This window comes from Limulus polyphemus, unplaced genomic scaffold (genome assembly GCF_000517525.1).
Source record: "Limulus polyphemus unplaced genomic scaffold, Limulus_polyphemus-2.1.2 Scaffold781, whole genome shotgun sequence".
In the NCBI taxonomy this organism is placed as follows: domain Eukaryota; kingdom Metazoa; phylum Arthropoda; class Merostomata; order Xiphosura; family Limulidae; genus Limulus; species Limulus polyphemus.
The window spans coordinates 355,386-365,705 of record NW_013666391.1 but is presented as its reverse complement, the minus strand read 5'-3'; the positions used below and the strand labels follow the sequence as shown (position 1 = coordinate 365,705).

The 10,320-nt window shown below is 31.3% G+C and overlaps 1 protein-coding gene across 1 annotated transcript in view; it reads right to left on the bottom strand.

Annotated features, from left to right (window-relative positions):
• The window catches only part of LOC106460497 (ubiquitin carboxyl-terminal hydrolase 22-like), a 44,787-nt gene that overhangs the window by 11,760 nt on the left and 22,707 nt on the right, over positions 1 to 10,320 (bottom strand). Inside the window, exons 6-8 of the mRNA XM_022387247.1 lie at positions 6,345 to 6,492; positions 3,754 to 3,856; positions 712 to 809 (exon numbers count right to left, since the gene is read on the bottom strand). Of these exons, the coding sequence (XP_022242955.1) occupies positions 712 to 809; positions 3,754 to 3,856; positions 6,345 to 6,492 (349 nt within the window). The remainder of the gene's footprint in view (positions 1 to 711; positions 810 to 3,753; positions 3,857 to 6,344; positions 6,493 to 10,320) is intronic.

Here is a 10,320-nt window from a genome sequence, read left to right as displayed (position 1 = left end):
ACGACAAGTAATAATACAATAAAATATAAAAAGAAAACAAGTTAAAAACTAAAATGATGCCCAAAAATTAGGTGAAAATCTAAATTGAAGTAAAAGAGGCTTTGTTAGAATAAATAACTAATTGTTTTTTTTTTACAATCTGCAGTTATTCTAAAAAACAAAAAGGAATTCATCTTTTTATTTTGTATTTTTCAATATTTTGTTTCACTGCTTTTTCTACAGTTGGTGATAGAGAAAATAAGAGATAAGGTATAAAGTTTTACCAAAACAAACTTTTAACATTAATTTATGAAGCTTTAGAGGTTATGCAAATGAAATATGAAAATTGTAAGGCAAAAACAAGTATTCTTATTCTTAGCATGAAAATCACCTTTCACTCCAACTAAATCAATAAAGGCTTCATAAATTCTCAAATTTTTAGTAAAAATAATTTATTAAAAAATCGTATTTTTTTTCTGCACAACGGACGTGTAATGCTCACTAAAAGCTTATCAATTTTTATGAAGATACACATTGCAAATTTGAAATTATAATAAATATTGCTATGTACAGGTTCACAGAAAAGAAACCAACACCTTTCACACAGGGTTAAACATTTGAGTATCATTGTCTAAGTAACTTAAACTTTGCATTTTAATGAAAGATAATTGAACAACTCCATAGTAGCTTTCCCTCAAATCCCAAAATGGCAGTCAGTCAAAAGGTAGCTACCTGTAGAATTAGGACCACTTGTGGAAGACTGAAGATGAAGACTAGGTCCAAGATCCAACGATATGTCCCAGAATGGATCGATGGTTGTGGACACTCCCCTAAAAGCACAGCAATAAGTCTTCTGGAACTTACATAAATATTATCATCTTACCCTACAAGAATTATTATGATCAAAATTACAAATGCATGTGCATTAACAGTAATGTGATACAGAAATATTATTTATAGTCTTTCAAACAGTGTCATGATAAAAAGCTTGTCATTTAGCAAGCTATTTAAGTACAGTAGACTCATCAAATCTTACCTAATACAAAACACTGCTTCATATTCTTCTAAACAACAGTGAAAAAACTTTTTATCCTTCCTCGTACACAAAGGTCACATGTAAAGCCTGTAACCATATCCATCAGCAGAAAGAAAAGGTGAAATTAAACAACGTAGCATTAAGAAGCAGCCTAGTACTGCATGCTTTCACACGGTTATGTTTTTATTACGATAAGCAAAATGTTACATAAGTTACTATTTCTTACTACAAATATTTCCTAAAATCCAATAGCTTAAAGTGAATTCCATATGGTTATGTTTTAATATAACTTGAATACAAAATTAACTAATGTTTTTTCAGTCTAAACTTATACTGAAAGACCAACAGTCCTACTCTCAGCCCAAACATTTCTCTTATTTATTGTGGCAGCAGACTAAAAACTACTATAATGATATATTTTACTGAATGTTCAGAATGCTTGTTATTACATAAACATGCAAAACTATTAATGTTATGAATTATTATTAGAAATGTAAGCAAAAAGTAAAGACTATATGAGTGAATTTCAAAGAAAATCACTGTCCAATTAAAAAATGTATTTCCTTATTCATGAAAGGCAGGAAGAGGTGTGTGTACATGTGTCTATGTCATAAATATACCTAACTCTAACACAGAACAAATTGTAGTGCTGTTCAAGTGCATATTAAGGTAAAGTTTCAGAGTCTATTATTTTGTTTTTTAGAAAAGTGTAAGATCTTGGGATTTCCCACAAAATTCTGAACAGAGTAATGCTTATCTTCAAGCTTGTAAACTTAACAGTAAATTTGTTATAAATATAATAATAAAATTTTTAAATTTTAGTATTTCTATTCATACAATTTATGTTTTTAAGAAATATATATGTCTAAAGTCAGGTGTTGTTGAGTAACTTCTACAAATAACACTGGACTTCCATCAGTGCTTACTTAGTTTTCTCAACTTAAACTAATGCTTCTTTTAACTGACTGTGGGACTTTTATACAAGATAAAGCTAATTTACCAATACAGAACAACCACTAATGCATTTCTTGGTAGTGAACTTTGATTTGATTGATACTGAAGGGAAAAAATTAAGTTATAAAATATTAATCTTTATGGATGCAAATGCAGAAGTTGGGTATATAATGTCACTGGACAGAAAGGGTTAAACCTACAAAAAAAACTCATAAAACTTAACTCTATCAGAAATGCAGACACTTCGAACATAAAGCATGATAACCATTAAACATTTTTGAACCAAAATTGCATTGTTTTGGTACATTTACAGTATTATATTCATATAAAAACCATAACTTCACAAAACTGTATAAAACTTTACATACTTTGCAATACACTTGTAACTGTTGACCTGAAAGCCAGGCTTTAATACTACTGATAATATTTACTCAAGGATTTTGAAAAAGGTTAAAGATTGGATATGTGAGCCACTTGCTAATATTTTTGCTATTTTTTCTAAGTCTTTGAATAATGGGCAAATGGCAAAACATTGGAAATTAGCTTATGTGACCTAAGGGAGGTGATACAAATTGTCACAGTAATTATATCACAGTATCAGTGGTGGGAAACGTTTTTGAGAATCTTATAAAAGATGCTTTGCAAAGTCCATTAACAAAGTTTAAAATTTTGGTAGATAGTCAGCATGGTTTCACTAGGAGGAAATCTTGCCACACTAATCCTTTGACATTTTTTGAAAAGGATTGCTGCTTACATAGATGAAAGTACAGGTGAAGATTTGGTATACCTAGATTTTCGAAAAGCATCTAACAAGGTGTCACATAAAATGCTTGTTTAAAAAGTTATTTCTGTAGGTGTGAGGGATAGGTTGGCTCATGGGAAAACTGACTAGATGGAAGAAAGCAGAGAGCTGTTATGAAAAGAGTTCAGTCAAACTGGTTTAATGTAATGAGTGGGGTACCTCAGAGCTCAGTATAAGGACCTTTACTTTTTTTATTTACATCAATCATAAAGATGAAGGAATGATCAATAGATTATTTAAATTTGCTGATGACATTAAAGTTTTGGGTATTACTAGCTATGAGGAAGATGCTGCTTTACAAAATGATTTGGATGATTTGATAAGATGAGCAAATAAATGGCAATGACTTTCACCTTTAATAAATGCAAGGTAATGCATGTTGGATAACATAATTTGAATTATGAATATCATTTTGATGGGAATAACATTAACAGTATCATGTAAGAAAAGAATCTTGGTGTTCTAGTTGATCATTATCTTAAGCACCTAGACTACAAACTATAACATTATAAAAAGGGTAGCAATGAAGTTCTGTAGTAATAAAATGAATAATGTAACAGAAAAATTACATTAAAAAAAACATTAATCATATTTTCAAAAGACCATAGTTTCTTAGAAAATATAAACCTATACTCTGGTTTGAAAAGAGTAATACTAAAAATAAAAAATAAATATGTTATTTACAGGCAAGAGTCCCAACTACTGTGAAGAAATGAATGTTGGTATATTTTTTTTTCATTTTCTCTCTCTCTCTTTTTTTTGCACATCACACTAAATAAATACTACATAGTGATAAAATGTCCATTCTAAAATATTTTTGAGTTAAATTTTAATTTTGATATGTAAGTGTGCAATCGACACCTCCACAGTCCAGATAGGGGTGAAAAATAAATACTCCAGATTATGATACATGAGAAAATTGAATATAAAAGCAAATCTTTTCAGTCAATACCTTGATTTTAACCCAAGTAAAAGGTCCTACCTGCACGCTTGGCAAACAACATCTGACTGAAGACCCCCTGTAAAGATCTGATCTACAATACAATTACAGTGGTGTGGGTTACTACTTGATAAGCCATTTGTACCTAGAAAAGAGAAAAACATGCACATTTATGAACACTCATGCCAGTTTAAACCATAATTCTAAAGATTTTTTTTTGTATTTGAAATGGAAATAACAATTTGAAAAACATATAAAAGCTTTATTAGTGACCTTTCAAAATGGCATCAACATTACTTTTGATTGACTAGTTTTATTCCTCATGAGAAACAAATACCAGATCTAGTTTTTGAATATAAATTAACACCCTGAGTGTGTTGGATGATTTTTGCCGAAATATTCTTGGTCGAGGTATAATATAGTTTCTTTTTAATAATTAATAACTTATTTTATTTGCAAACATTATTTAAATATGATAAATTTAACAATATTCAATAAATAAGGCTATGAATAATTGAAATTACACTGTAAAGTACACAGAAAATTAATTACTTTTACAACACTGTAAAACAACAAAATCATGCTAATTTGAAATTCATTCTAGTTTTATTCCTCATGAGAAACAAATACCAGATCTAGTTTTTGAATATAAATTAACACCCTGAGTGTGTTGGAACAAATGATTTGTTTTGTAATTGTAATGGAAAGAAAACATAAATCATTAACTCATACACTAGTCTAAACAAAATTCAGTAGCAAGACCTCAGCAACTTGTGTCTCAAACAGAAACAAGATACTTTTAGTCTATTAGAGTTAACACTAATTCAAATCACAATCAACAATAAGAACTTAATCATTTGTGTACAGTACAAAAGTAAATTACACCATGCAGTAAAATCATATATTAGTGTTATAAATCAATTTTCGCTGAAAATAAACTTTAAGATGCTTAAAACTATGTAATTCATTAGCATCTAATACACAATACAAAATAACTAAATCATGGTTTAAACAATTTATATCTATGTCTTAGCATTATTTCCATAGTCCTTAACAGTGAATAGAGTGGCCAGTCAGGTTCACAGTTTGTGTGCATTTAAGAAAAATGAAATCCACTTATTTAAGATAAAACAGAATTACAAGAACTTTTCAAATCCCGAAGGTATTTCTCATATTTATTGACACTTTGAGAGGTAGCACAGATTTGCTAGTTGTGGGCTTTGGAATATTAAATAAATAGTGAACATTACATTGTTTTACAGTAAAGTTTATTTTTAAGGTAAATAAAAAATATTTTTATTACTTTAAATCTATGACAATGGTGAAAATGGGGAACTTCTCAAAATATTTAAGTGAAAAAAATCTTATGAGAGACTTCAAATTGTTTTTCTCCAAAAAACAAATGTTTAAATTTTACACATCTACTGTTTATTGTTTTTATAGTGATTCTTTGTTTCAATATCAGAATACATCTGTCTTTGTAAGTAGTAGCAAAAGTTATCATAAAATTAGTAAACACTTTAGAAACTAAATTAGTATATTCTAAACAGGACATTGGATATGAAATCAAACCTGAAAAGAAAAAAAACATTTATTTATGCCTGGCATATACAGATGGTTAAGTGCACTTGACAGTTGCCATTGATAAGCAGTTTATTTTTTAGATCATAAACCTTCTACCATTATTCCTTGCATGTTATACATGCTTGTTATAAATATGCAAAAATCACATGAATCATTTCAGCTTTGTACGTTTAACACTCAATCAATAAAATTAACAAGTGAAATTACACTGTAAAGTACACAGAAAATTAATTAAAACAATAAAATTATGCTAGCTTGAAATTATTTCTCGTTATATTCCTTTAGTGAAAAAAATATCAGATATAGTTTCTGAAGAAAAATTAACACCCTGAGTGTGTTGGAACAAATGAATTGAGCTTATACTTTATTATATTTAAGAGTTTGCTTATTTATTTTGTTAGATTTCATGCAAAGCTACTTGAGGGCTATCTATGCTAGCCATCCCTAATTTTGAAGTTATAGACAAGAGGGAAAGCAGTTAGTCAACACTACCCACCACCAACGCTTGGGCTACTCTTTACCAATGATTATTACAATTGACTGACACATTATAACACTACCATGGATGAAAGGGTGAACGTGTTCAATGACAGAATTCAAACCTGCAACCTACAGATTCCAAATCATATGACTAACCACCACCAGGCCATGCCTTTTAAACCAGAAGCTAAATCTAGTTACTTTCTTCTTAAAGTTTATGTAATACACTTAAACAAGTTAATGTATCTCTCTTTTACTGTAGTAAATGTATTCAATGTGTACATAAAATAAAAATATGAACAAAATTAAGCTTAACAACAGGCTGAGATAGCTGTAGGCCTAATACAAATGCAAACTGAAGAACAAAGGATAAAAGTTTCCATAAAAACAATATAAAAAGTTTTTTCATGAAAACATAATTACACCAATTGATTGAATGACACAAGCCATATTACAGTTTCAATAGGAAAATAAAATACAAAAAGAAAATCTTTATATAAAAACTCTCTGAAGAACATTATGCTTCAGTCTGGATCTTTCCAAAACTGTGTAATAAAGCATGTTTTTACCTTTACAATGCCTGTGAAGCACATCTAGAGTAGCAATGAAGAATTCATGAGCATCTTGTTGCTCATACCCTGCCAGGTGTCGAGCATGGGTCCACACGAGATGAAGAAGTCGAAAAGGAATGTGAGGCGTACTTTTTCCTGAGTAAAACTACAGAAAAACATTTTCACATTCAATAATATTTGTGGTTCCTGACTGATAAGACTATGTTTCAAATGATTCCATATACATATGATTAGAGCTATATGATTACCGTGGCTTTTACTTAAACTTTGAATTAAATTTGAAAAAAAAGGAAAAATAATGTTTATAAAATGAATTAAAATTGTAATCATATTTAACAAAATATAGTTGTATATACCCTAGAACTTTTTACAGATCTTGCATATGTTTAATTGATACACAATAATAAGTGGACCCAAATAACAATACATTACTTAGAAAAATATACTATAGTATGTATATTTGTTGCTAACAAAATGTTTAATTCGTAGTGCCAAAAAATAAGAAGTGCACATAGCAACAATATTAAGGCATTCTACAGAAATGGAAAAATAACAGACTACTTTAAAATGCTAAACAGTTTTACAGAAATAGTACATAAAACACTGTCAATCGAGTTCAGAAAAATTCAGTACAAGGGGGGTTTACATAACACCAATGACAAGTCAATTCAGTTTCATGGACACAAATGAACTTTCCTAGAAGTAAAAACCATTCTCCCTAAAAATCAAGAACAGTCAGAACCCAGAATCAGATAACTGTAATACCAAGAAGATTATGAAGTGTTAGGTAACATTCATAAAAACCTCCAGCACTTATAATCTTATTCCAGCCAGCATTAAAGACCATACATAAGTCATCATCCAACATTGTGTGAATCTTTCTAATAAGCAGTTTAAACAAACTCATCAGTGATAAAGAAAGATCACCCAAGCTACAAGAACAAAGTAAACCAGATTAAAAGTGTATATTCATATGAGGCAAAATAACCTATTCAGGCAAGTGTATATTAATTGATAAGAAAAGAAAGGTAGGATAATGGGGGAAATATCCTTTAATCTTCACATGATGCAGAACATATAAGAAGAAAATTATGGTCAAGATAAAAAAATATTAAGTTTCTTATAGAACAACATGTATAAAGGATAAATACATAGAATGATAATGCCCAGGAGTCAAACATATGGCAAGAACCAAAGCTGAGATTGAAAATAAAGAACAAAATGCTAGATGTAAATTGATCTAATATTCTACCAAGAAAAGTTAACAAGAAAAGGACAAGTTAATGAAAAAAAAAAGAAATGGTCAAGTTCATGAAAACCTAAAGCAAGAAAAAAGTGCTATGTGAGAAATGCAAAATAGTTAAAAAAGTAAGACCATAATATTAGGTCGTCAAGAAATTAATGTCGCATTTTGGAACATATAATAGTTAAACAAACCACCAAAAGTCACGTTAGTGTAGCCTATATAATGTGTAAAATTTAATATAATCTAATCCCTTATAGTGATGCCACACAACAAACCACACATTCAGCATGTAATGCTGTTTGAATACAAGAACGGAAACAACGCCTCTGAAGCCACAAAGAATATCAATGAAGTTTATGGAAATGTTTTGGGCGTTCATATCAACAATGGTTCAGCAAATTTCGTTCAGGTGACCTTAGTCTTAAAAACTGTGATGACAGGGGCTGACATGTTGGAATTGAGACTGATGCTCTGAAGATGCTTTTTGAGTCTAACCCAAGGCAACACACTCATGAAATGGCCCTGAAATTGCATGTCTCTCATGAAACAATATGTAAACCTCTAAGGAATATGGGAAAACTCTTTAAAGAAGGTGTTTGGGTGCCTCACGAACTCTCCGATGATCATCTTTTCCAACGTGTGAACTTTGCTTCCTCTCTTCTGGCACGTGATGAGCATAAACCATTTTTGGACAGAATTGTCACCGATGATGAAAAATGGATTCTCTATGCGAATATTAAACTACAAGAACAATGGCTCAGTCCTAGACAAATAACCCTTCCAACCCCAAAACCTGGACTCCATCCGCAGAAAGTGATGCTTTGCATTTGATGGAATATCAAAGGAATAATTCATTTCGAACTCCTCAATCCACAGCGAACTGTCAATGCCGAGATCTATAGTCAGCAACTGGAACGTTTAAATCAAGCCCTTCATCAGAAACACCCTTCACTCGTCAATTAGAAAGGTGTTCTTCTCCACGACAATGCACATCCACATGTGGCACGTTTGACACAACACAAGATTATGGAGTTGGGTTGGGAAGTTCTACCCCACCCACCATATTTGCCAGATATGGCATCATCAGATTACCATCTTTTTCAGTCACTGCAACACCATCTTAATGGGAAAATGTGTGCATTTGTGGAAGGTGTTAAAGAGAACATCGACATGTTTTTGGTTTCAAAGCTAAGTGATTTCTTTAATCAGGGCATTAACAACCTGATTGTAAGAGGGAAAAGCATCATCAATAAAAATGGAGACTATTTCATTTGATAAGTGTTTTGTTTTTTTTATATATAAGTTGTACAGGCTTTTTCATCTAAAAAAAAGTGACATTAATTTCATGATGACCTAATATAAATAGTAAAGACAGAAAACAAAACAATGTAAAAATGAGTGAAAAAGGAAACCAACAGAGAATTGTTTACAAAAATGTGTACTCAGAGAACTGGTAAAAAGACTACATAGATTAGTAAAAAAAAAAAGCCTGGCAACTTGGCTAAAAACCAATTTTTTCTACAAGAAATGAATAGAAGCCAAGCAAAAGGAACAAGTGAAGCAATATTCCAAAGACAAACAGAAGACAAGGGTTTTCTTTGATAGATTGTTTAGGCAGAGTATTCATGATGAAACTAAGTTGAATGGATGGCAACTACCTATTGTAGAAATACAAGTGTAGAGGATGATGTTTAAAAAGTCTTCCACTTTTCGTTTTCGGGTTGACAAAAAAACAGAAGACTTTCAAAACATCATCCTCTACACTTGTGTTTCTACAACAGGCAGTTCTGATTCATTCAACTTAGTTTCAGCAAGACAAGGGTTGCTTCAGAAACAATGTAAACAGACCAAGTGAAGCAAAATCCCAATGAGAGATAGCAAACAAGGACTGTTACAGAAGCCAGGCAAAAAGATCATGTGAAGCAATATCCCAATAAGAGACAGCAGACAAGGACTGTTACAGAAGCCAGGCAAAAAGACCATGTGATGCAATATCCCAACAAGAGACAGCAGACAAGGACTGTTACAGAAGCCAGGCAAAAAGATCATGTGAAGCAATATCCCAACAAGAGACTGGAGATAATGGTTGTTACAGAAGCCAGACAAAAGGAATAAGTGAAGCAAAATCCTAATGAGAGACGGCTGATAAGGACTGTTACAAAAGCCAATCAAAAACTTCAAGTGAAGCAATATCCTATTGATACCCAGAAGACAACAGTTGTTACAAAAGCATACTAAAAATTTTGGTTTGTTTTAAATTTCATGCAAAGCTACTCAATGGCTATCTGTGCCAGCCATCCCTAGTTTAACAGTGATAGATTAAAGGAAGGGCAGCTAGTCAACATCACCTATTGCCAACTTGTAGGCTACTCTTTTACCAATAGCATCATGGCCAACTCCATACCGAGGGACTTCTCTACATTGGGCAAATACCACCACATGGATGAAAACTACAGCTTAGTGGGCTAGCCTTGACATAGATAAATCTAGACTTGAACATAAGCAGTAGCAGGCATAAATATGAATTCAATGCTATAGTCTATTTTATTTTAGACGTAAGCCTACATCTACTGGTTTAAATGCATAAATTAATAGAACTATACATAAACAGAATGCCATATTTCTGCTGTAGTAGTGATACTAATGAAGCATTATATAACTTAGATCTCCAGTACTCAAGTCACAATCAATATTGCTAGTAGTGATAGCCTAGGTTTAGACCTAGAT